General features: G+C 38.9%; 1 protein-coding gene across 5 annotated transcripts; it reads left to right on the top strand.

Moving 5' to 3' along the window:
* Window positions 1-27,003, top strand: Prpf3 (pre-mRNA processing factor 3). 5 transcript variants are annotated; one of them, XM_015503014.2, is made up of 16 exons: window positions 1-146; window positions 2,592-2,781; window positions 4,025-4,155; window positions 6,212-6,358; window positions 8,761-8,844; window positions 9,026-9,246; window positions 10,765-11,071; window positions 11,661-11,827; window positions 13,807-13,886; window positions 16,595-16,738; window positions 18,281-18,380; window positions 18,551-18,664; window positions 20,064-20,182; window positions 20,464-20,547; window positions 22,572-22,633; window positions 26,649-27,003. In XM_015503014.2, exons 2-16 carry the CDS (start codon window positions 2,637-2,639, stop codon window positions 26,793-26,795), a joined length of 2,052 nt encoding a protein of 683 aa, XP_015358500.1. In that variant the 5' UTR covers window positions 1-146; window positions 2,592-2,636; the 3' UTR covers window positions 26,796-27,003. The 5 variants fall into 5 exon arrangements, with proteins under 5 accessions (XP_015358500.1, XP_048670876.1, XP_015358501.1 ...); XM_015503015.2 differs by lacking the exon at window positions 1-146 and adding an exon at window positions 393-637; XM_048814916.1 differs by lacking the exon at window positions 1-146 and adding an exon at window positions 2,457-2,487.
* The last annotated feature ends 817 nt before the right edge of the window (window positions 27,004-27,820 follow it).

Genomic DNA, 27,820 nt, shown 5'->3' with positions numbered 1-27,820 from the left:
CGGTGGCCCGGCCCTCCAGGTCACGTGCGGGGGACCTCAGCGTGGCGGCGGCCGAGTCGGTGGCGACGGCAGGCCGGAGGGCAGTCAGACGGTTTCCGGTTCCGGTGTAACGTTCGGGCTCCGTCTCAGGGGCTGAAGTTTGTGAGGTGAGTAGTGGCCCGGGGCCCAGGGAAGGTGTCCTTCGGTCGGAGCGACTGGGGCCCGGGCTGGGTCCAGGGGGAAGAGCCTGGCGCGAGAGTTGAGCGGGAAGCAGCTGCGGGAAGAGCGGTCCGCAGGAGGCGGCGCTGGAATGGGATTGCGGGGAGGGAAGGGCGGGGGCGGGAAGGGGACAGCTCCGAGCTGAGGAGTTGGGGTGGAGCGTGGTGGGGTACCCGGCCCGTGGGGCAGAGAGGAGACGTAGAAAAACGGGGCTGCAGGGGATCTGGAACTGGAGCTAGACGAGGAAGGATTCCCAAGGAGATGGGATTCTGGTACCTGCCCATTCAGAGCTCCCTGCCTCATTCTCGTAGCCGGCTCCCCACCACCATGCAGCTGGGATGAACACCGTGGTTAATGACAAAGCTGGTGACTGCGGGGAACTTTTTTTTTTTGCCCATTGACTGTTTATTTTGCTCATCACCTCATGGAGGATTGAGTGGTATGCATTTGTTAGTATCTGGTAACAGGGGCACTTCGTTTATTGCTTTGGGTTTTCGAGTTGCCTGTGTTTCCTAGCCTGCGAGTCAGTTCTAGTGGGCTAGAGGTCGTCAAGGCAAGGATTCTGGTGTGTGCTGTTCATTGTTGTATATGTCCTCAATACCCAGCAAGTACTCTGCTTGTGTTTAGTAGTTACTTGAATTAAGTATGATGTAGCTGTGGCAGTTGTCCTCATTTTCTAAGATGAATAAACTGAGACTCAAATGTATTAATTTCTTTGCCTAATGCTTGTAAATGGTGTATAATCTCAGTGTCCCAACTGCTCAGTGACCTCTTTTCAGTGATTTTGGTGCCTGGAGTGCTTCTGAACCCTTTTTGGTGCTAGTATAGGCTTCTTTGAACAATGCACATTTACTTTGTTTTTAAAATTTTAAAATTTAATCTAATTAATTTATTTTTTAGTTGTAGATGGACACAATGCCTTTATTTTATTTATATGTGGTGCTGAGGATTGAACCCAGTGCTTTCCACATGCTAGGAGAGCACTCTACCACTGAGCTACAGCCCTACCTGAACGATGCACATTTAATAAGTAGAAATTGATATGCAGTACTGCTCTCTCATGGTAGGATAATAGAACCACCGTAAATTACTCATGTGATTTGTCACTTAGGCACAAAATCTTCCTTAATTTCATGACTTTAATCTGCTTTGTTCAGATATGCTAAAATTAAATTCACTATTTGGCAGCATATATTATAGAGGGTACACTTACCAAGAATGTAGAAATTAGTCAGAATGTATCTTTTAGAAGATGACTTAAAACATCTTGAAAGATGGATTTTTCAGATCATACTACAATGAGTGGCAGTGTTATAAAGAAGTTAGCTTACAAATTGAGGTCAGTGTAGTTTATAGACTGTCATAATCGTTATGCAGAAAATTAGAAAGTTCTCTGTACTTGTGAGGATATTTGAGATTTAGGGAGGAAATCAAATGTAAACATGAATAATGTTGAAATTTTATATGAAGTTGCATTAAATAATAAAGATTTATTGTGGAGAGTCTTTTTTATATTGTTTTCTCTGCTGAGCTAAAAAAAAATAAAAAGATAAAAATGGAAAGGAAGAGAGTCCAGGGCTGGGGATGTGGCTCAAGCAGTAGCGCGCTCTCCTGGCATGCGTGCGACCCGGGTTCGATCCTCAGCACCACATACAAACAAAGATGTTGTGCCCGCCAAAAAACTAAAAAATAAATGTTAAAAAAAAATTCTCTCACTCTCTCTTTAAAAAAAAAAAAAAAGAAAAAGAAAGGAAGAGAGTCCAAATGAGGGTATTCTTTTCTGAACTGAGAGGTTATGCTGAAGTCAGCTGACAGACCCTATAAAATATGATACACAATTGTCTGTGTCTCGAATTCCTAATGGCACAAATAACTACAATGAAATGTGACAGAACATTCTTAAGATTAGGAGACTTAATACAGGATGAGTGACCAGGATAAATCCTCCCTTGTTTGCATCCTTAGAAGAGAGAAAATCCATAGGTCAGGGCTAGGTTCAGGAATGCTCATTTGGAAATAGAAAAGCTTACCTCTGGATGGACTTCTTAGCTTTGTTTTAACGTTACATGTTTGTCTAGTCCTTTATATGATAGGGTCAAAAAAAGAAGCTAGAACTCATTTCTTGAACTAAGTGTTTCCAGATTTTATTCCATAGATGTTATTGATGCACTGATGTCGAGTTAAGGATAAAAATCAAATGGAACCCATTTCCTTGTGTTTTCTTCTTCACATATGTATAGTTTTTAGGGAGAATGTTTGCCTTCAAATGAAGTGGAGAAACTTACCAAGGGATTGAGGGCTGTGGGGGCGGATTTCTGATCTATAAACCACTGCCCTGGATTGCTTAGTTTTTTCCTATTCTCTAATTTAACTCTTTCTTGATTTCTTTTTAGGTGTAGTATTGAGTCCTATTTGAGCTATTGTTGTTTTCCTGAAAAATGGCACTGTCTAAGAGGGAGCTGGATGAGCTGAAACCATGGATAGAGAAGACGGTGAAGAGGGTACTGGGTTTTTCAGAGCCCACAGTTGTCACAGCAGCATTGAACTGTGTGGGGAAGGGCATGGACAAGAAGAAGGCAGCTGGTATGTACTATTCTAACTCTTTTGACTTAACATGGATAACCCCGAAATTCTTTCTGTTACGAATATCTAAAGAAAGAGAGGTCAGACCGCATCTTATGTTCTCTTGCTTTGTAGTGGAAATAACTTAAAATTAAATTTTTTCTTACTGCTTTTTTTTGTTTGTTTTTTGAGGGGGGCGCCTATCTTGAATCTCAGACTGATTCCCTTTTGACTATCATACTGAGTCACCTAACATAGATTTACTTAGGAAATATGCCAGACAGGTATGTTCAGATTCAGATTCAGATTGCTATCTCAATATATGGAAGTTTTTAAGAAATACATGAAAAATGTTCATGGAGATTGATTTGTTAATGGTAATCTACAATTTACTATTTTGGGAAAGTTAGGATGATTATTCATCTGAAAATTTTCTCTTGGGAATAACTGAGGACTAAGCCTGATGGTGCTTTATCTCTGAGCTACATCCCTAGCCTTTTTAAATTTTTAACTTTGAAACAGGGTCTTGCCGAAACTGGTCTCAAACTTACAGTCTTTCTGCCTCAGTAACTAGGATTACAGGTGTGCTGCTGCACTTAGCTTCATCTTAAGCTTTGATGCTCACCTTTAACAGATTACTCTGGCTGTGTTACTTCCTACTCTAAAAAATTATAGCTGTGTTTTTACCTCAGATGGTAGAATCATTCAGTGTAACAGAATTTATGGGGATCCTACAAAGAACATCTCCCTCCTGCTGAGCATGGTGGTGTACACCTGTAATCCCAATGACTTAGGAGGCTGAGGCAGGAGGATCACAAGTTCAAAGCTAGCCTTAGCAACCTAGCAAAACCCTGTCTCACCAAAAAAAAAAAAAAAAAAAAAACTGGGGATGTGGCCCCATTGTTAAGTGCCCCAGTGTTACTTGGGAGGTTGAGGTAAGAAGACTGCATGCAAATTTAAGGCCCACATGGGCAATTTAGTGAGCCCTTGTCTCAAAAAAGAAAAAGGAGTTGGGATGTAGCTCAGTGGGTTCAATACCCATTACTGCAAAAAATGAATAAATGAATACATAGATATGAAAAAAGAGAAAATATTAACCTTGTGCAGTAGTGGAGGATTTCTTGAGCCCAGGAGTTTGAGAACGGCCTGGGCAACATAGTGAGAACCCTATTTCAAAAAAAAGTCCAATGCTTTTATGTTATTTGCTTAGTATTAGATTGTACTCTTACCTTCTCAATTCTGTCACTTCTTTTTTTCCTTTCAGACCATCTGAAACCTTTTCTTGATGATTCTACTCTTCGCTTTGTGGACAAACTATTTGAAGCTGTGGAGGAAGGTCGAAGCTCTAGGCATTCTAAGTCTAGCAGTGACAGGAGCAGAAAACGCGAACTAAAGGTAGGTTACAGTTCACTATCTAATGAGCTCAGGAGTGTTCTGAATGATGACAAAGTTGCTGGACTTACTTGGGTCACACATTGATATCCACTATTACTTAGAGAGGTCTTTAGACTAACGTAGAGGAGGTGAGTTGTTGTTACCATCTTTGTGATGATGAACTACCTAAGTTCATTTGAAATATTCCAAAGAAACAATTGATAGCTTGGTCCTTTTCATGTCCAGTTAGGAATTTGGGTTCTCACGTCTCCCTAGGTTTATCCTGTACATCCCCTCACTCCGTGCTTTACTATTACCTGTGAATTGATTGCTCTAAGGTTTTATGTCTTTGATTTATTTGAAGTCTATAAGTTGCTTTAGAATGTGACTCCACTGCTACCTGAACTGTAGACCTCATTGTTTCTTTATTGAGGTTTCTCTGCAATGTGTTTGCATATAATATACCTAAAAATAGCTAGTATTTATTATGTTCTTGAGTGTTTAGTATTTGCTGTATAGCATATTGCAGGTCATCTGGCCACGTGAATGGGGTACTTATAGGGCCGGCAATATTGCAATAATACTACACATTTTATTCTGTAGTTGCTGATTTGTCATGGCCTTTTTTTCAGTATTATCAGTGTCAGGGAACTGATGTATCTCATTTCCCTCGGGCAGCCAGTATCTCTATTTCATTTCCCTTTGTCTGTTTCTCTGGGGGGAAGAAAAAGTGTTTGTGTGACTCCCATTATACCTTCCAAAGTGCTTCTAATACCTTCACTATCCCATTTGCTTTTCCTGAGACAAAGAGTTGACAAGCACTGTCTGCTTGGCCAGACTTGGAACAAAGAAAAATAGAAATTCTTGTGCCTTTTGTTTTGAGCTTTGTAGGGTGATCACAGGAATGAGAGATAGTTCTTGTTGTAAAACCAAAAAAGCTGCAATTTCAAAAAGGGTGGGAGGTACAATAAAATACAGTCACAGATTATAAAATATGAATAGTAGTTTTATGGGAATTTTAGGGTAAATTATAGAATTTCAGACTATGTTGAACTTTGTTATGTTTAAGGGGAAATGATTAATATACAATATATATATAGATTTTTGCAGTGAAGATCATATTATGATAGGGCATACCACTATGTAAGTGCTGAGGCCATACTATAAATGAAGTGACTCCATGGGGTGGGAAGAATAAAATTGGTTTCTCAAAGGATGTGGCTAGATAGCCATGGGATATGGGTCCCATTTTTGGTCCATTCAAGTCCCCACTCCACACAATATATTATGGGAGAGTCCTTTTTCTTGAACTGTAGGAGTTCCAGGAAGCGCTCGCCCCTGGCTGAGGATATGTCCTTGCAAAACACGAGCCCTCCTAGTGAAGAGGGGATGTCACCCAAAGCCTACCACCGGTGTGTACATTTGCTTTTTCCCATTGTCCCTTCCAGTTGGCCACTCTTGGTCCTGTTAAATTCACCTTGCAAATTAGTCAACATATTTAAGTTCCCATTGTTTGATGAGAACAAAGTGTTATTGGGGAATACTGAAAAAGAAAGAAAGTTCCTCTCCTAGAAGAGCTTAGACCGTACTTGGGAGAAAATACTACCATTGAAAGACCTAACACTTGGCAAACAGAGTATTAGCAATGTAATTTAACCTAATATAAACCAAGCTCTTAAATGCTAAGAGAATGTGAAACAAAAGTTTGATCAGAGTGGGATAAGGTTATAATGAGGAAAACTTCCTGAAGGAGGTGAGTTTTAGGCAGGATTTGGAACAGGGGTTTTAGAAAAGTTGAAGGAGAATCTAACAGATGTGGGCAGTAGCATTTGTGAAGGCCTTGAGATGGGAACATGGGGATGAAATTTGCTTGGCTGGAGTAGGAGAATGATGAAGTTGGGTGAAATGATCCACTTGGTGGAGAGTCTAGAAGACCCTGCTTCTGGCAAGTAGTTATTTGCAAGGTTGCGTCATATTCCCCTGGGAAAAGCCAAAAATGCTGGTAGGGGCTAAGATGATTCTTTGCTTCTCCTGATGGGAAGGGATACAATTCTTCTTTCATCTTGGGTTTCTTTAGGAGGTGTTTGGTGATGATTCTGAGATCTCCAAGGAATCATCTGGAGTAAAGAAGCGACGAATACCCCGCTTTGAGGAGGTAGAAGAGGAGCCAGAGGTGATCCCTGGGCCTCCTTCGGAGAGCCCTGGAATGCTAACTAAACTCCAGGTTAGTTACTAGGGACTAGAAGCAAAGTGATTGAATGAGTTGATCTTAATTGAATTAGTGTTTAGCATTTGGGGAAGGTTTTTTTTGTTTTTAGTTGTAGCTGGACACAATATCTTTATTTTTATTTGTTTATTTTTTGTGGTGCTGGGGATAGAACCCAGGGCTTCATGCATGCAAGGCAAGAGCTCTACCACTGAGCTACAACCCCAGCCCCATTTGGGGAAGTTTTATTTCCTGCTTTATATTTTAGCATTTCTTGGTTTAACCCAGAGTTTTCTAATTAAGGATTATTGAAATTGTATTTACTAGGGGCTGGTGATGTGGCTCAAGCGGTAGCGTGCTCGCCTGGCATGCGTGCGGCCCTAGTTTGATCCTCAGCACCACACACAAACAAAGATGTTGTGTCCATCGAAAACTAAAATAAATAAATAAATAAATAAATTCTCTCTCTCTTAAAAAAAAAAAAAAGAAAGAAATTGTATTTACTGAGCACCTACTATGTATCAAACAATGTGTATCACATACATTTTTTTGCCCAATTATCTACCTCATCAAGTCATTGGGAAAATTAAATGAAATGATCAGAACTTAGCTAGATAGCAGAGGAGAATAATTTTAAAATACACAAAGAAAATATAATCTATTTATAAAAAATTTAAGTTAATTTTATATTTTTTTCAGTAAAAACTTTTTTTTTTTTTTTTTTTTTTTTTGGTGGTGGTGTTGGGGATTGAACCCAGGGCCTTATGCATGCAAGGCAAGCACTCTATCAACTGAGTTATGTCCCCATCCCAAGCATGTGTATTTTTAAAATGGGCACTGTTAACAGTTTTTTTTGTACTGAAGATTATACCCAGGGGTGCTTAAATGCGGAGCCATGTCCCCAGTCCTTTTTATTTTTTATTTTGAGACCCGGTCTTGCTAAGTTGCTTAGAGCCTTACCAAGTTGCTAAGGCTGGTCTTGAACTTTCAATTCTCCTGTCTGAGCCTCCTGAGTCACTGTGATTACAAGTGAGTTTCACAAGGTCTTGCAAAGTTGCTGCGGATGGCCTGGAACTTGAGGTGCCTTGCCTCATTCTCTCAAGTTTCTAGGATTACAAGAAAGAATTCAGTACCCTCATGTAATTTTTTTGAAGTACAAACTGTGTAAATACATCACCTACTGACAAAAGTGTTAAAAACTAATTTAAAAAAATAATATCTTGGAGCAGCCAGGTGCAGTTGCATAGGCCTGTAATCCCAGCAACTCTGGAGGCTGAGACAGGAGGATTACAAGTTTGAGGCAAACCTCAGCAACTTTATAATATAAACTCTGTTTCAAAATTTTAAAAAATGAAAATAAATAGGCTGGGAATGTATCTTAGGGTAGAGTGCCTTTGGGTTCAGCCCGCATATTAGAGGGGGTTGAAAGGGAATATTGTGAAGCAACTTGAAAGAAGGACCCCCTTTTTAAAAAATTTTCATTGGTTATTGATGGACCTTTATTTATTTATATGTGGTGCTGAGAATTGAACCTAGTGCCTTACACATGCTAGGCAAGCACTCTACCACTAAGCCACAGCCCCAGCCCAAAAGAAGGCCCTATGTGGAAAATCAGTGAGGAGTTATATTAAGCCCTATGTTCTTAAGGCTTATCATTCTGAAGTTCTTTAGGACAGGATAAGGAGTTTATGGAGGCTAAAGAAAAAATCTTTGCACCATCATCTATAGTTACCTTAATTTGGAATTCGAGGATTTTTTAAACAATTGAAATATAATAATTTGTATGCATTTTGTTAGGATGTTTGTATGCATTGTTTACATTTTCAAAATAGTCTTGAAAGGTTAATATTATTTTTTCACCCTTTTTGACACTTGGGAGCTTTAGAAGTTAAGTACCTTGTCCAGGGTAACACAGGCAGTAAGTGGCAGAATTAAGATAATTACTCAGATTTGTCTGAGCCTTAATCATCAAGGTATGTAATAAGTCAGTTCTGCCCTGGGAGAAAAGTTGAAAAATTGTAGTGCTCACCTGTCTAGTTTTGTCTTTATTAGTCTAGTTGGGCCTGTTGGAAAACATGTATAATCCCAGCAACTCAGGAGGCTGAGGCAGGAGGATTTCATGTTCAAAGCCAGCCTCAGTGAGGCCCTGAGCAACTTACAAGACCCTGTCTCAAAATAAAATATAAAAAGGGCTGGCTATGTGGCTTAGTGGTTAATTAAGCTCCCGTGGGTTCAATCCCTGGTACCAAAAATAAATAAATGATAATTTTTCTAATCTATGGTAAAGGCAGAATATGGTAGAGTCATTCAGAAACTTTAAGGTTTCTAGATCTGAACACTTTTTTGGATTTAGGAACCTGTAAGGGAGAAATAAAACAGAAAAATTAATACTTTTCAATTTTTCCTTCTCTGGAGAGCAGATCAAACAGATGATGGAGGCAGCAACACGACAAATCGAGGAGAGGAAAAAACAGCTGAGCTTCATTAGCCCTCCTACACCTCAGGTATTATTCCCAGATTACTCTGAAAAAAATCATCTTTATCACAGAATTTCTTGCCATCCATTCAAATGAAAATCCAAAACATTCCACTCCACCATCATCTGCCATAATCTAGCAAGGTGTGTGTGTGTGTCTTTCTGCCTATCTCAATCCCTATTCTTTTTTTTTTTTTTCTATCTCACAGCCAAAGACTCCTTCTTCTTCCCAACCAGAACGTCTGCCAATTGGCAACACCATTCAGCCCTCCCAGGCTGCTACTTTCATGAATGATGCCATTGAGAAGGCAAGGAAAGCAGCTGAGCTACAAGCCCGAATCCAAGCCCAGCTGGCACTGAAGCCAGGGCTCATTGGCAATGCCAACATGGTGGGCCTGGCTAATCTCCATGCCATGGGCATTGCTCCTCCGTGAGTATATATTTCCTAAAATCCCTTGTCATTTCTGAAGTTTGAGAAGAAATAAATACTTTTAAATGTCATTGAGTCTTTTTGCAAAGAACCTAAAATAATTTCTTAGTTTCATCCACCCCACGTGTACGGGGTATTGAATACAGGGTCTCTCTACCATAGTTTATTTTATTTTATGTTATTTTTGTACGGAGTGAACCCAGGGCCACTGAGCCTCATCCCCAACCCTTATTATGTTTTCTTTTGACACAGTGTCTTGCTAAATTGCTTAGGGCTTCACTAAATTGCTAAGGCTGGCCTTGAACTTGTGGATCCTCGTGCCTTAGCCTACTGAGTTGCTGGGATTGCAGGCATGCACCACACGCCCAGCCCTTTTTATTTTCATTTTGAGGTAGAGTCTCGGTGCATTGCTACTTAAGGCCTCACTGAGGCTGGTTTCAAACTTACAATCCTCCTGATTCAGCTTCCTATGTTGCTGGCACGTGCCACTGAACCTGGCATGTTTCTGGATTTCTAACTCTGTTAGCCACTGAATTGCAATGAGTGAGACCTAATCTTAGTTTCTCTACAACTGAACAAAGATGTTAGACTTAGCTGGATGTTGTGGCACACACCTGTAATCCCAGCAGCTGAGGGGCGCTGAGGCAAGAGGATCTTGAGTACAAGGACAACCTGGGCAATTTAGTGAGGCCCAAAGCAACTCAGTGAGACCCTGTCTGTTTCTAAATAAAATACAAAAAAGAGCTTGGGATGTGGCTTGGTGTTAAGCAACCCTGTGTTTAATCCCTGGTACCAAAAAAAGAAAAAGATATTAGACTTTAGTTTTAGCATTTGTGATTGGTCTGGCATCCCATGGCTGACTCAAGAATTTAGAAGTAAGAGCTGGAAATATAGTTTAGTGGTAGAGTGTTTGCAAAGCGTGCATAAGAAAAAAGAATGATTCAGGAATAAAGAAAGATAGGATTATAAATTCCTCTCAGTATAATTTGTAAATTAAATTAATTAACTTGTACCCTAAATCCAAATGGCCAGTTTGGTGTGTGTGTGTGTGTGTTGTTTAGTTTTATCAAGGTGTTTTGTTTGTTTTTTGCATTGCTTGGTGATCAAACCCGGGGCCTTGTATGGCAAGTGTTCTACCACTGAGTGTATCAGCTCCAGTTTGATGTTTTTAATTTTTCTTTTCCTTTTTGTGGTGCTAGGGATCAAACCCAGGGCCTTGCACTTACTAGTCAAGAGCTCTAGTGCTGAGCAGTCTCCCAACCCCTTTTGGGACAGCATCTCATTCAGTTGCCCCAGTTGGACTCAACTTGCACTCCTATTGTCCCAGCCTCCCTAGTAGTTACAGGTGTGCGTTAGTGTGCCTGGCCAGTTTGATGTTTTTAAACCAGAGTTTATTATTCCCTGATAGGATTATGTTCCCTAGAATGATTTTACCTAGTGGTCTTTATTGGGTTTTGCTTTGTTTTATTTTGTTTGCCTTAATATTCCAGCTCTATTTCTTTGTGGGATATTTTTCAGGAAAGTAGAGTTAAAAGATCAAACTAAACCTACACCACTGATCCTAGATGAGCAAGGTCGCACTGTAGATGCAACTGGCAAGGAGATTGAGCTGACACACCGCATGCCTACCCTTAAGGCCAATATTCGTGCTGTGAAGAGGGAACAGTTTAAGCAACAGCTAAAAGAAAAGCCATCAGAAGACATGGAGTCCAATACTTTTTTTGACCCCCGAGTTTCAATTGCCCCTTCCCAACGCCAAAGACGAACATTTAAATTTCACGACAAGGGCAAATTTGAGAAGATTGCTCAACGATTACGGACCAAGGTATCTAACTTAGAGTATAACAGACTTTAGAAGTTAGGAAACTGATGCAAAGGAAAATAAATTCTTTCATTATGGGAAATTGAACAAATAGGTAATTTGAAGCAATAAGTAACTTTAAATACCATATTCCTGGAATACTTGATTTTTAGTTGATTTCTCTTTCTAGTTACTTTGTACATAGATGGAAATAATATTGAGTCTGAAAATTTTCACATGCAGCTGCCAGTAGAGGGAAACAATTCAAAGGTCTCTGAGTGACTGAGGAAATCTAGCCTGGTGTTAAAATTTGCTACATATAATTTCCACCACTAGAGAGTTGAATGGAATATATTTTCAAGTAGTTTTGCCTTTCCTTTTTTGTGTTCTCAAAGTGAGGTTTTCATATAATCCCATTTCTGCATATCTGCTGGAGGCCTACACTGTGAGATAGAGGTGAGATGTATTTAAATGAATTAAAGGATAAAGCAGAACAACTCTTTTTTTCTTTCAGATATTATGAATCCAATGTGTTAGATGTAGAGAGTTAACAAGAGGTGCTTTAAATGTGGCTCCAGTTTATCTTTCTTATCTTGGTTTATCTTGTCTTTAGGCTCAACTGGAGAAGCTACAGGCAGAGATTTCACAGGCTGCTCGAAAAACAGGCATCCATACTTCAACTAGGCTCGCCCTCATTGCTCCTAAGAAAGAGCTAAAGGAAGGCGATATTCCTGAAATTGAGTGGTGGGACTCATACATCATCCCCAATGGCTTCGACCTGTGAGTTTGTTAATTAATACCTTTTAATAATGCTCTATTTTTTTTTTAATTTTTTATTTTTCTTAAAAATTATTTTAGGACATTGATGGACCTTTATTTTATTCATTTATTTATATGCGGTGCTGAGAATCGAATCCAGTGCCTCACACATGCTCTACCACTGAGCCACAACCCCAGCCCCCAAGGCTATAGTTTTAATGGGAAAAATGGTAGGTATTAAATAAAATTGTTAAGTCTAAGGGAAGTAGATAACTGTACAAAAGCTCATATGTTTTTAAACAATATGGGTTATTTTTAAGCTTTTTGTTAATGTAGCAGAATTAGGGACACAAATAAACTATAAAAACAAATTGGCAAAACTTTTTCTTCTTTTTTTAAGTGGTGCTAGAGACTGAACCCAGTACCTATTTGTTTTTGTTACACATCCTTATTTGGTTTTAGCATATTTTTCTTTTCTTTTTTCTGTAAAGTAGCAGGAGTTAAAGCTCTGGTGAGGATTTTATTATGTTTTGCTTTGGTTTTTGTTTGACTGAATTTTCTTTTTTTTTTCCACATTTTTTTATTGGTGCATCTTAGTTGTACATATTATCACATTTTTCTTAAATACATTTTTTTAAACTACATATTCTTTATTTTTTTTTTAAGGTGGACACAATATCTTTATTTTTTATCTTTATGTGGCTGAGGATTGAACTCAGTTCCTCAAGCATGCTAGCTGAGAGCTCTCTACCACTGAGCCACAACCCCAGCCCTTAAACTACATATTCTAAGTATCACCCCTGGAATTGAGCCTAGGGGTGCTTAACTAAGGAGTTATATCCCCAACCCCTTTTTTTTTTTTTTTTTTTAATTTTAAAATTTTTAGATAGGGTCTAAGTTACTCAGGACCTTGCTAAGTTGCTGAGGCTGGCTTTGAACTTGCAATCCTCATATCTCAGCCTCCCAATCCATTTGGATTACAGGTATGCATCACCACACCCGGCTGGTTTTACATTTTAAAAATTTTTCTGGTCCTAGGGAATGAACCTAAGGGCCCTCAACCACTGATCCACAGCCCTTTTTAGTTTTTATTTGGGGACAGGGTCTCAAATTAAAGTTACTTAAGGCCTTGCTAAGTTGTTGCGGCTGGCTTTAAACTTGTGATCCCCTTGCCTCAGTCTTTGGAGCCATGGGGATTAGAAGCATGGGCCATTGTGCCGGGCTGTTATTACATTTCTTAAAGATCCAGTTGTAGGGCTGGGGTTGTAGTTCAGTGTTAGAGCGCTTGCCTAGCATGTGTGAGGCACTGGGTTTGAGCCTCAGCACCACATAAAAATAAATAAATGAAATAAAGATATTGTGTCCATCTACAACTAAGAATATTAAAAAAAACAAAGATCCAGTTGTAGAACACAACAACAATTCTTAGTTGCTGGTACAGTTAATGATAAATAAAATTTTATTAATGCATTTGGATAACTTTATATCTACTCCATCATTTTTTTTTTTTTTAATATTTATTTATTTAGTTTTTGGGTGACACAACATCTTTGTTGGTATGTGGTGCTGAGGATCGAACCCGGGCCGCACGCATGCCAGTCGAGTGTGCTACCGCTTGAGCCACACCCCCAGCCCTCTACTCCATCATTTTGATATATGGCTTTAAAAGACTGTGTTTTGGCCTTTTCCTACTCTTCCTTTGTCAACCACCATCTCAAGTATTTATTATTACTAATGAGAGAATGTGGTATCTATTTAGGGGTGTTAGGCTACAAAAAAGATTGAGAATGACTGGTTTGGAGAGAACTTCTAGCCTTACTAGGACTTGGGTTTCTCATACTGAAAATAATGTATAATCTAATTACATATTATAGATGTATAATGTTAAAAGCTAGAACACATAATAGAAAATGGAATTTTTCTTTGTGTCTCTGAGAGTCCCTTTCTTGGCATCCTCTCTACCCATATATCCTGTTTTCTTTTTTTTACTCCAATTTTAGTACAGAGGAAAATCCGAAGAGAGAAGATTATTTTGGAATCACAAATCTTGTTGAACATCCAGCCCAGCTCAATCCTCCAGGTAATGAATTGATTACTCAACCAAGGCATTATCCAACAGAACTTTATGCAGCAGTGATGGACTTCTTCTGCATCTCTGATAATAGTTACTATCCTTGTGTGTGTGTGTGTGTGTGTGTGTGTGTGTGTGTTTTGGTACTAGGGATTGAACCCAAGGGTACTACTGAGCCACATCCCCAGGCCTTTTTTATACTTTTTTTGGGGGGGCGGGGGGATACTGGGGATTGAACTCAGCAACACTCAACCACTGAGCCACATCCCCAGCCCTACTTTGTATTTTATTTAGAGACAGGGTCTCACTGAGTTGCTTAGCTCATTGCCATTCCTGAGGCTGCTTTGAACTTGCGATCCACTTTTCTTAGCTCCCAAGCCACTGGGATTACAGGTATGCGCACCGCACCCTGCTCTTTTTTTAATATTTTATTTAGAAACAGGGTCTTGCTGGGTTGCTTAGGACCTGGCTAAATTGCTGTGGTTGGCTTTGAACTCCCAGTTCTCCTGCCTCAGCCTCCTGAGCCACTGGGATTATAGGTGTGTGCCACCATGCCTGACACATGATTATTGAGCACTTGAACATTGAATTGCACTAGTGTAGTTGAGGACCTTGGTTTTTTATTTTATTTAATTTTAATTAAATAGTAGAGGTGACTAGTAGCTACTATATTAGACATGTAGCTGTAGAGCATTGATGCCCAGTCTGTAGATGGCCTCACTGATGTATATTACAAGTTGGACTACTTTTGCAGTAGTGGTAAACGGCAACTCCAGTCTTGTACACTACCAGTGTATTCCTGATCATCTTTAATCTTTGTCTTCAGTCTTTTTTTCTCCTATTCTTTGTTGTTTCCTTTCCCCACCCCCACCATTCTAGGGATTGAACCCAAGGGTGCTTCACCTCTGAGCTATATCTCCAACCCTATTTATTTTTTAAGACAGGGTCTCCCTAAGTTCCTGAGGGTCTCGCTCCATTGCTGAGACTAACTTCAAACTTGTAATCTTCTTGCCTTAGCCTCCTAAGTCACTGGGATTATAGGAGTGTGCCACTGTGCTCGGCTCATTCTTTTTCTTTTCTTCTTTTTCTTTTTGGACCAAAAGTTTATTGGCTCAGTCAAAAGAGAGGTTTTAGTTGTGGCTGCATTTTTGTATTTTTACCAAGCTGAATGCCTTGGGTAAATCACTAAGTACATTGGAAATTTCCTTTTGTATATAGAGATCTCAAAAGTTATGTGGATCTAAACAATTTTAACACTCTTCATCAGACTTGAGATGAACCAAGGAAATATCCTAATTGGTAAATTTCACTTGACAGTATCTCCCAGTAAGAAAAATAGATTGAGACCTTTAGATATAGTTGGAATATCCCTTATCTGAAAGGCTTGGGACCAGAGTGTTTCATATTTCAGAGTTTTTCAGATTTTGAAGTATTTGCAGAATTTATTAGTGCTGATGATGCTTAAAGAGTTTTGGATTTTTTTTTTTTTTTTTTGGTGCTGGAGATTGAACCCAAGGTCTTGTGCATGCAAGGCAAGCTCTCTACCGACTGAGCTATATCCCCAGCCCAAGAGTTTTGGATTTTGAAGCATGGTAGAATTGGTATTTTCAGCTTAGTGGCATTCAACCTGTAATATAGTTACTTATTTTTATTTTACCAGATTCTGTTTACCTTTAAATAGTATAAATCATTAGAAGAATGTGGGTTTTGTTTCGTTTGGTACAGGGAATAGATTGCAGTGACATTTTACCCCTGGAATATATTCCCATCTCTCTCTCTCTCCTTTTTTTTTTTTTTAATATATTTTTTAGTTGTAGTTGGATGCATACTTTTTTTTTTTTAGACAGAATTTTTTTTTTAAGAGAGAAAGAATTTTTAATATTTATTTATTTATTTTAGTTTTCAGCGGACACAACATCTTTGTGGTGCTGAGGATCGAACCCGGGCCACACGCATGCCAGGCGAGCTCGCCACCACTTGAGGCACATCCCCAGTCCGGACGCATACCTTTATTTATTTAATATCTTAATTTTATTTATTTATTTTTATGTGATGCTGAGGATGGAACCCAGGGCCTCACCTGCGCTCTACCACTGAGCCACAACCCCAGGACCCCTCATCTCTTTTGTTGTTGTTTGCTTGTTTTTTAAGAGACAAGGTCTCTCTTAAGTTGCCCAGGGTGGCCTTGAATTTGCAATCCTTCTGCCTCTACTTCCTGAGTTGCTGGGATTACAGACCTGTCACTATGCCCAACTAGTTTTTGTTTTAAATTATTGTGTAGACTTGCGTTATGATTTCAGTGCATTCTTACCATATGCTGTGTCTTTAAAATTATAAATTTTATCATCTCAGCCAGTAGTTTCAAATCACATTCCATGGAAACATTGAGGTGTAGGAGGTGGGATCTAAGTAGAATTCTAGATACCTTTCACTTACCCCAAATCCTCACCAAGAGGAACTAGAACTGCTTTAATTTTTTTATTTTTTGTATTTGCTACATTTCATTTGGTGAAAGGGTTTAACTGCTTAAAGAAAAACGACTTAGAACACTATTTATGAAAGATGAGAATCCATTTCTAAAATGTAACCATGCTGTTCCCTATCACAACTTACAAACAGCTAATGATAACTCAGCTAAATATCCTTTGAAAGTGATTGGTATTTACCTAAGTGACCCTAATATTCTTATTGCTTTGGTATGCTTATTTCTCTGATAGTTGACAATGACACACCAGTTACTCTGGGGGTGTATCTCACCAAGAAGGAACAGAAGAAGCTGCGGAGGCAAACAAGGAGGGAAGCACAGAAAGAACTCCAAGAGAAAGTCCGGCTGGGCCTGATGCCTCCTCCAGAACCAAAAGGTACATGTCTTAGCCCTGCCTATTAAAAAGGGTGACAGATTTATCTCTTTATTTCTAGAGAACCTTAACATCTCTTTTTGAGTGCTTTCTATTTCTCAGAATCATTCTTGGGTTCTTTCCTTGAATTCCTACCATCTTCTTTGTTTATTTTGTTTTTGGTACTGGAGCTTGAACTCAGAGATGCTTTATCATGGAGGTACATCCCCAGCTCTTTTAATTTTTTATTTTGAGACAGGGTCTTGCCGAATTGCTGATGGTCTTGCTAAGTGGCTGAGGCTAGCCTTGAATTTGGGATCTTCCTTCCTCAGCCTCCTGAGTCCCTGGGATAACAGGAATATACCACTGCACCTGTCTGTCTTTTCTTTTCTTCTTCTTCTTTTTTTTTTAATATTTATTTTTTAGCTTTGGGTGGACACAGTATCTTTATTTTATTTTTATGTGGTGTTGAAGATCAAACCCAGCGCCCCGCACATGCCAGGCAAGCATGCTACTGCTTGAGCCACATCCCCAGCCCATATCTTTTCTTTTTTAAAAAATTTTTTTGTAGTTGTAGATGGACAATATGCCTTTATTTTGTTTGTTTATTTTTATGTTGTGCTAAGGATTGAACTCAGTGCCTCATGCATGCTAGGCAAGCGCTCTGCCACTGAGCTACAACTCCAGCCCCTATCTATCTTTTCTTATTAAGACAAGTCAGAGGCTGGGGTCATAGATTAGTGGTAGAGTGCTTGCCTAACACGTGAGGCACTGGGTTCAATTCTTATCACCACATAAAAATAAATAAAATAAAGGTTAAATTCTTAGAAAAGAAAAGAAAAAGACAGGTCAAAACATTCATGATAGAGGTCACTTATTGGCTATATTAACATTCTGATTTTCCTGGAAAAATATACTAGTGTTGAAATTCGCTAAGGTAGTAGTTGTAGTGTTTGCATGGACTTATACATAAAATTTAATATTTTAATTTTTAAAATGAAAATTCGGTATAAGAAAATTCACCCTTGTAGTTACCATTATCATTCAGTTAATATTTTGAATGAGCACTGGTATATATAGGATTTCATTTTTTAGATGCTATAAGAGCAAAAAATACCAAAGAAATTAAATTTATTTTTTCTTTTTTCAGTACTGAGGATTGAACCCAGGACCTTTTATATGCTAGGCAAGCACTCTACCACTGAGCCACATCCCCAGCTGTTTATTTGTTTTATTTTGAGATAATTCCCTAAGTTGCCCAGGCTGGCCTGGAACTTGTGATCTTCCTGCCTCTGCCTTATGAGTAGCTACAATTACAGAAGTACATGTTGTGCCCAGCTGCTTGTCTTTCTTAACATAAATGCATATCGATTTTTCAGAATAATTGTGTGAACTGTGAAAACAGTTAATTGGTGGGATTTTCAAGATAGGAGGTATTGGAGGGGGTGATTTTTTTTGAGCAGAGATTTAATAGAAGTAACAATATCAATTGATAGAAAAGATAACAGGTTATTCCAGCAAGAGAACTAATTTAGGAGATTAATTGCTGTCCTCTCTCCACTGCAGTGAGAATTTCTAATTTGATGCGAGTATTAGGGACAGAAGCTGTTCAAGATCCCACAAAGGTAGAAGCCCATGTCAGAGCTCAGATGGCAAAAAGACAGAAGTAAGTGCCATGGGATTGGGTGGAAACCCAGGGCGAGTGCCTTTTCCAAACTTTTGGGGGATCCATATTTGGAGGGAGGGGAGAGTCCTCTGTTGCTCTCTCTTTCTCTTAGCCCTGCCTCTGGTCTTCAATGCCTTTCTCACTTGTGGATGTCCTTCCTGTCACGACAGAGCGCATGAAGAGGCCAACGCTGCCCGAAAGCTTACAGCAGAACAGAGAAAGGTCAAGAAAATTAAAAAGCTTAAAGAAGACATTTCACAGGGGGTACACATATCTGTATATAGGTAGGTGTCCAAAGTAGGCCGTCCTTCCATCTAGTGCACAAGACAGAGTCATTGTGGCCTAAAGTATACCCTGTACCACTTCCTACTCTGGCTTAATAACCCTAGTGTGAATCAAGAGCTTGTCATTCTTTTCCAGTGGAGAATTAAATATTTCTTATTTGTTGTTGTTATCTAATTTTTCCTCATCTCAAGTCTTAGTTAACCAACATTTATTTTGAATAATGAATGAATGAATATACTTGTTCAGGCCAAGTTGTTAAGTAAAAATTGTTTGTTCTTGTGAAGTATAAAATATCATATTTCTTCAAAACGCATTAATATTTCTTTCCTTAGCAATTTTTTTTTTTTTTGGTAAATATTCTTATTTGTAGATGGACACAATATCCTTATTTTGTTTATTATGTGGTGCTAAGGATCAAACCCTGTGCCTCATGTGTGCTAGGCAAGTGGCCTACCACTGAGCCCCAGTCCCAGCCCCTTAGCAACCAACTTTATTCTGAGTATTGCAGTAATCCTTTTATCCTCACTCCAAAATGAATTTGTATGTTGTAAGTATTTTTCTACCTTTGTGTTGATTTATTGTTTTCATTTTATTATTTTATCCTTCTATTTATTAAATGTACTTATTTTTTTAAACTATATACTTTTATCATAAACATGGTACATTATTTAAAAAATAATGGATGCTTATTAAGATAAAAAATATTCTACAATACAGTAGGGCACTTAATATAAAGGTTCTCTTCCTGTTCTTTGATCTCTTTGGTCTACTTTTTTTTTTTTTTTTTTTTAAGGACTATTCTTTATAGGTAATTGTTACCTAACAGTTTTTCCTGCCCTCTAGAAAATTTTTATGCTTACATAGTGACTACATTTTAGGCATCTACAAAAGAATTTGTAGCTGGGTGTGCTAGCGCATGCCTATAATCCCAGTGGCTCAGGAGGCTGAGACATAGGATCAGGAGTTCAAAACCAGCCTCAGCAACTTAGCAAGGCCCCAAGCAACTCAGTTAGATCCTGTCTCTAAATAAAATGTAAAAAAGGGCTAGGGATGTGGCTCAGTGGTTAAGCACCTCTGGGTTCAATTCCCTGGTATCAAAAAAAAAAAAAAAAGGAGAAGAAGAATTTGTATATCTTTACACCATCACCCAGAAGTTTATAAATATTTTTGGGTGATAGTATATCCTTCTAAAGAATTCATTATAGAGTAAATTTTTATTAACTGCTGTTTGTTGTAAATTGTACACTTTGCAGAAATATTAGAAAATGGAAATATGTTTGTTCAAGAGATCTTTGTTTTTAGAGAGAGCCATTTTGGATTCATCTGTTTGTTTGCCATTCCATTCAGGTAGCTACTGTTGCTAAAATTGAAGACATAACTAAGCTTTCCCTCCTCCAGAGTTCGAAATTTGAGCAACCCAGCCAAGAAGTTCAAGATTGAGGCCAATGCTGGGCAACTGTACCTGACAGGGGTGGTGGTACTGCACAAGGATGTCAACGTGGTAGTAGTGGAAGGGGGTGAGTCTGAAAAAAATTGAGAGAGACTGTCCCCAGACAACCCTAAGCCTAGAGTGATTAGCATTGTGGGGAAAAGGGAGTAAATAAGGTATTTTAGAACCATACCTGGATATAATATACTGGGCTACTTTTTCTGTGTTTTTTGGAGTAGAAGGCCACAGATGTAGTTCCCGGGATTACTTCAACTACCACATTAATGTCTGAACATTAATGAGCTGAGAGGTTCTTTCTATCCCATTATTTTCTATGGCTCTGGCAAAATTCTCCTTCTCTGTTTCCAGGCCCCAAGGCTCAGAAGAAGTTTAAGCGTCTTATGCTGCATCGGATAAAGTGGGACGAACAGACATCTAACACAAAGGGAGATGGTGAATGGGGGTTAGAGGGGATAAATTGGGGGTGCTGTGATCTGTGGGAGGTAGGGATGGTGCATCTGTCCATTTATCTTACTCCTTTCCTGAGAGACTCCGGCTAACAGTATATACAGCGTTCAGGAACTTCAGTAAGATTTATTCAGACTGTGAGCCTGCTAGAAATTATACAGTATTTGTTACATGGTCATATGCATGGATATTAAAATTATTTTTCTGCCTGTCCTTTAAGGCTTTTCTATTATCGATGGTTTCCCTGTCTGTCCTGAATCTGCATAGTTGTTACATGAATGTATTTAGTTTGTGAAAAAAATTTTCTGATCATTAAAAGCTTTTTGCTTTGATCAAGAATTTTTTAAAATTTTATTTATTTATTTATTTGTGGTACTGGGGATTGAACCCAGGGCCTTGGGCATGCAAGGCAAGCACTCTACCAACTGAGCTATAGTCCTACCAAGTATAAAGATAAACTTTTTGGTACAATTATAGCTCAAGGTTAGAGCACTTGCCTAGCATGTGCAATGCCCTGGGTTCAATCCCTAGCACTACCAAAAAAAAAAAAAAAATCATGCTGTGGTGGCACATATCTTTTTTTTTTTTCAGTTCTCGGCGAACACAACATCTTTGTTTGTATTTGGTGCTGAGGATCGAACCTGGGCCGCACGCATGCCAGGCGAGCGCGCTACTGCTTGAGCCACATCCCCAGCCCATGGCACATATCTTTAACCTAGCAATTTGGGGGTCAGAGGCTGGAGGATCACAAGTTTGAGGCCATCCTCAGCACCTTAGATCTATCTCAAAAATTAAAAAGTGAAAAGGACTAAGATGTAGCTCAGTGGTAAAGCACCCTGGGTTCAATCTCCAGTACCAAAAATGAAAAAATATTTTTCATTCTTTTGCCCAACTTTTTTATTCATACACACACACACTTGACATTCTCCTAGCCATTATATTTATGTCAGCATTCATTCTTCCCACTTGGCATGGGGTGCAAGCCTGTAATCCCAGCAACTCAGGAGGCTGACGCAGGAGAATCACAAGTTTGAGGTTAGCAAGTCCCAAAACAACTTAGTGAGACCTTGTAATGGTTGGGGGTGTGGCTCAATGGTTGAGTATCTCTGAGTTCAATGCCTAGTATGCACCTCCCCCCCAAAAAAAAAATTCATTCTTCCCTTCTTTGAAGACCTAGACCAACTTCTGACATTTTGGGATCTTAATATGTTGCCCAGGCTGGTCTTGAACTTTTGTGTGTGAGCAGTCCTCCTGGCTCACCCTTCTGAGTAGCTGAGGACTAAGCATACCTATCACTGAGCTTGACTGAGAACTCTACTTTTCTTAAGTTTACCTAAGTATGGTCCTTCTGTACTTTTTCTCCTTAACATATTTAAAGTATACTTTTGCTCTATAATCTATATTCTCTTTAGCAAGTATTCTTTAAGATATTTTCATTTGATGTATCTGCATGCCTCTCCTCCATTAGGCTAACGAGTCCTTAAAAATACCCTATCGGGAGCCAGGGCTGTGGCTTAGTGATAGAGTACTTGCCTAGCATGTGTGAGGCACTGGGTTTGATCCCTGGCACCACATAAAAATAAAAACTGATACAATAAAGGTATTGTGTCCATCTACAACTAAAAAAAAAATAAAATAAAATAACAACAAGAAAAAGAATAACCTATCATATAGACATCCAAAGCCTGGTTCTGAGAGTGCCTAGGACAACTTTTTATTGTTGATTGCTTATCTATTATTTCCTTATTCTTAGTGTCTGGTACAGCTTTTAACACATAGTAGGTCCTCAGTAAATGTTTGTTGAATTAAGTCCCTTTCTTCTTGGAGCTTCCATTCTAATATGAGAAAAATAAAAATTAACAGAAAACAAAACATGATTTCAGTACATGGAAGAAGATGATAATACTTAAGAGAACATGGGTAGAGTTGAATATTATTTGTTTAGAATCTAAATCTGTGGTCTCTTGTCATGAGTCTAGAATAAAATTTAGCTACATTGTCTTTTCCAGATGATGAAGAATCTGATGAGGAAGCTGTGAAGAAAACCAACAAATGTGTACTAGTCTGGGAGGTAGGTGATCCTTTGTGAAGCATTGAAGTAAAACTTTAGCTAGTTCCTGATGGTTAAAGTTATACAAGTGGAACAATAAAATGAAATAAAACTTCTCTGTTTCTTTTTAGAATCTGTCTTTAAACATTTGGAAGCAAATGTTTCCTGATTATATTTTAGTTAAATTATTATGTTTTGGGCTGGGGATGTGGCTCAAGCGGTAGCGCGCTCGCCTGGCATGCGTGCAGCCCGGGTTCGATCCTCAGCACCACATACAGAGATGTTGTGTCTGCCGAGAACTAAAAAATAAAAAACATTAAAAAAATAAATAAATAAATAAAATAAATTATTATGTTTTAAGACATTTATTTAGGAAGTAGATACATTTAAGTGAGAATGGGGGCAGTGTCAAAAAAAGAGATGCTTTGGGGGTAAAGCTAGGAATACACATTCATGGGAGAATGTGGGTCATCTTCAGAGTGAGAGACAGCTACATTTTTGTTAAATTAATCAGCATTAATTTTTTTTTTTTTTTTTTTCATTTTGAGGCAGTATCTCACTCAGTTGCTTAAGGCCTTGCTAAATTATTGATGTTGGCCTCAAACTTGTAATCCTTCTGCCTCAGCTCATTAGTTGCTGGGATTACAACCATGTGCTGCTGTGCTTGGCTCTGAATTGAAAGTTATTTCATAGTTATGAGTATGAGACTCAAAAAGAGGGGAGTGAATTGTGTGTGTGTGTGTGTGAGTGTGTATATGTACATGTATGTGTGTATATAAATATATATATAATGAAAGAAGTACCCTAGATTTAAGAATATACAGTTGTGAGCCAGGCGTGATGGCACACGCCTGTAATCCCAGTGACTTGGGAGACTTGAGACAAGAGGATCGAAAATTCAAGGTCAGCCTCAGCAACTTAGATCCTGTCTCAAAATAAAAATTAAGGGCTTGGGCTGGGGATATAGCTCAGTTAGAGTTCCTACCTCAAATGTACAAGGCCTTGGGTTCAACCCCCAACACCACAAAAAGGGGGGGTGGGCTAGAGATGTTGCTCAGTGGTTAGGCAGCACTGGGTTCAATCTCCTGTACTTGCCGCCCCGCCCCCCTCAAAAAAATATATAGTGCTCTGGGCTGGATCTCCAGTATTGCAAAAAACAAACAAACAAAAGTGGGTTTTGCTTATTAGCTGAGCAGTCTGAGCAAGACAATGTTAAATTCTGTTGCCTTGTCTATAAAAATGTGGATATTATTTGCTGTTCTTATCAGGTTTTGTTTTGAGAACCCAATTAGATAATAATCTGAAAATACTTCATAAAATGACCTAAATCCATCTTCAACAGAACCTTTTTAAAGTTTATCCAATTCTTTCAAAGGCTGAGGGTGAAGCTCAGTGATAGAGCACTTACCCAGCATGTGTGGGGGCTTGGGTTTGAACTCCAGCACTGGGGAGGGTAGGAGTTGTCAGTTCTTTTATTCATGAACTCTTGTTAGTGAACCATTATTGCTGTTTTCATTTTATTATTTTAGGTTGAGTTATTTTATCTCTACCTATCCCCAAACCAAGGTCTTCCTAATTTGCTCAGGCTGGCCTTGAACTTCTGCCTCAGCCTCATGAGCAGTTGGGATTACAAGCTTGTGCTACCATGCCCAGTTTCATCTTCCATTTATTAAATGTGCTTATTTTTGTTAACTTGTTCTTTATTTTATTTATTTATTTATTTATTTTGGTGGTACTCAGGACCAAATCTAGGACCTTGGCAGGTGTGGTGGTGCACACCTGTATTCCCAGCAGATCTGGAGGCTGAGGCAGGAGGTTCTCAAGTTCACAGCCATCCTCAGCAGCTTAGTGAGACCCTGTCTCAAAATTTTAAAAGGGCTGGGAATGTGGTTTGATGGTTAAGTACCCCAGGGTTCAATACCTGGCACCAAAATGAATGAATGAATGAATAAATAAAGAAAAAACAGGAGCTAGCACTTGCCAGGCAGGTGCTCTACCACTGAGCTACATCCCCAGCCCCAAAAGCAACTATTGTTTTTTTGGCATGGCAGGGGATTAAAGTTAGGGCCTTCTACATGCTGACCAAAGGCTGTACCTTAGAGCTACATCCCCAGCTCTGTTTATCAAAAACTTTTTTACTTTTTTTTCCTCCCAGTAATGGGAATGGAACCCAGGGCCTCACACATGCTAGGCAAGCACTCTACCACTGAGCTACATCCCTAGCCCAAGACCACTATTTATAGAAATTGCTATTAACAGTATGTATCCTTATCCCAGACTCTTCAATTAATGCATACAAATTACACTAATCATTGTACCTTTTGTGTGTTACATAAATCCTTACCTGCATATTTAATACCCCAGACTCCACATCTCTTCCATTTATCTTTGAGAGCCCTCAGAGTCAGAAACAAGCCAAGTTCTGTTTTAGCCTCCTTATTGGAGTCTGCCCCCTGAAAACCTCTTTAGGTATCATTTTATAACTGCCATTGCTGCTGGCGCCTTTGCTGAGAATGCTATTTCACCCTGTACTATGTCTTTCTATTATAGTTCTTTGCAAGTTTCCTCTTGTTTCTCCTCTCCCCACCCAACTGCTTTTTGTCTCTGGACCCCAAAGCCTCCTGCATGTATACACAGTTTTCACTAAACCTTATAAAAAGAGTTCTTCCAGACTCTGGCTCTCTAACTCTGTTTTCCTACAAAGGCCCACATCTATTCCTTGAGGCCCACTGAGAAATAAGTTCATCCCAACACACCGTGTATTATCTTTTTTGTGATGTGCTATTTCAACCAGATATTAGAGCATAGAATCCTTGCTCCTTTAGTCTAAAAACTTAAACCCTGCCAGTCATGGTAGTAGTACACTCCTATAGTCAGTCCCAGAGACTTGGGAGGCTGTGGCAGAAGGATCACAAAGTTCAAGGCCAGCCTGAGCAACTTTTTTTATTTTTGAGACCCTGTTTCAAAAATTAAAAAAGAAAGAAAGAGAAGCTGTATGAATTCATCTGTATAAATTTATGAAAACTCATGAATGTCCAAGGGTAGAGATTATAATTGCTTTAACCATAAAATAGCATTCAAGTAGGCACTTCATGGCACAAATGTTTATTAGATCTTTTAATAAAGCATTATATCTGATTTAAATAACAAATTGAGTTCTTTGATATGTGGATGCTAACACCATAAGAGGAGAAAGAATAAGAATTCATTGGCTTAGACAAAGGGGAATGAAGAGAAGGGATAGGGAATGAGAATAAGAAAGAGTAGAATGAATGGGACATAACTTTCCTATGTTCGTATATGAATACATGACCAGTGTATTCTACACCATGTACAATTATAAGAATGGGATCCTAAATTATACCCTTTATATGTATAATATGTTAAAAGACACTCTAATGTCATGTATATCTGAATAGAACAAATAGAAAATAAATAAATAATTGAGCTGGGTGTGGTGGTGCAGCCTATAATCCCAGTGACTCCAGAGGCTAAGGCTGGAGGACTATAAGTTGAAGACCAGCTTCAGCAATTTAGCAAAACACTGTCTCAAAAAAAAAAAAAAAAAATGTGTAAAAAGTTGGGGGGTGGGGATGTGGTTCAGTGACTAAACACCCCGGTGTTCAGTGCCAAGTATCTAAATGAATAAATAAAAAAAATAACAAATTGCTGATCTGAGAGTATAATTCAGTGGTAGAGGGCTTTCTTGGCATTTATAAGGCCTGTGTTGGATTCTCAGCACTGCAAAAAAAAAAAAAAGTTGTGCTTTTTTTTTGTTGTTTTGTTTTTGTTTTTTTTTAGTCCTGGGGATTGAACTCGGGGGTACTTAACAACTGAGCCACATCCCCAGCTCTAATTTGTATTTTATTAGAGACAGGGTTTCACTGAGTTACTTAGCACCTCGCCATTACTGAGGCTGGCATTGAACTCATGATTCTCCTGTCTTAACCTCCCTAGCTGCTGGGATTATAGGCATGTGCCACTGCGCCCAGCTGAGAAACTAGTGTTTTTATTAAAAGGTTTATCTCTTTCCCAGGGTACAGCCAAAGACCGGAGCTTTGGAGAGATGAAATTTAAACAGTGCCCTACAGAGAATATGGCTCGTGAGCATTTCAAAAAGCATGGGGCTGAACACTACTGGGACCTTGCACTAAGTGAATCTGTGTTGGAGTCCACTGACTGAAACTACTGCAAGCCCTTGCCTCACCCCACTGGCCTTTGTCTCTTCAGTTCTCTCCCTAATCTTCTTCCCAACCTACTTCCACGTGTGTGTGTGATCTCAGAACTGTGCCACGCAGACATTGGGGCAAAGGGAGAATTCCCTTTCCTAGTCAGCCTGGTAGCTACCCTATATTCCCCTATGTGCATATGATTAAAGAGTTATTTTTAAACTTGGTATGATATTTTTCATGTAATCATAGGTATTAGAGTTTGGGTCTTCAGGTCTTTATTTCCAGACTTGTAGCAATTGCTGTGGAAATGATATTTATCAACAATATTTATGTATATATAATGGGTAATGGATGGATAAATGGATATGTATGTTTAAGTGTAATGGAATGTCTGACCTCATCCTAAAATAAGAGTGATTTCTGGGGCAGAATGAAGCAGGGGAAGTGTTGAGAATTTAAGGGACAGGAGACTGATAGTGTCCATTCCTTAATCTTTAGTTGATTGGAGTTAAAAATTAACCAATCACCTCAGGTCTTACAAATCATTTCCTCAGATAGGTGCATATAATGAGAATGTTAGTTCTGGCTGAAATATAGACTCAGGGAGAATCTAAGGAGGGTAAGTCAGTTGGTAAGATGAACTAGGATTTAAGTTTTAGCTCAATTTGTCTCTTACTAATACATTTTCCCCCTTTTTATTTGTCTCTCTCCCTTTCTCCTTTTTAATGCGAGGAATCCCCAGTCAACCAAGGGTCTTATGCATGCTAGGCCCTGCCACTCAGCTACACATTCAGGCTTATTTTTCCTAAGTATTTGACTCAATGTGATTGGTTCTGTTTTAGCATTTAATATTTGTGTGTTGATTTTTTTTTTTTTTAAATATTTGAATCAGGGTAAGCATCCATTGAAGTCCAAATGCCTGTCCTTCCATTTCATGTTGCTTATTGAGTATATATTAGGAATAGATCAACAAAAAAAACAGTAAACTGGGTGTGGAAGCACACTCCTGGAATCCCAGCAACTGTGGAGGCTGAGG

The sequence above is a fragment of the Marmota marmota genome, unplaced genomic scaffold (assembly GCF_001458135.2).
Source record: "Marmota marmota marmota unplaced genomic scaffold, marMar, whole genome shotgun sequence".
Taxonomy (NCBI): Eukaryota; Metazoa; Chordata; class Mammalia; order Rodentia; family Sciuridae; genus Marmota; species Marmota marmota.
The sequence above is the reverse complement of the archived record's forward strand: the minus strand, read 5'-3'. Positions and strand labels throughout refer to the sequence as shown.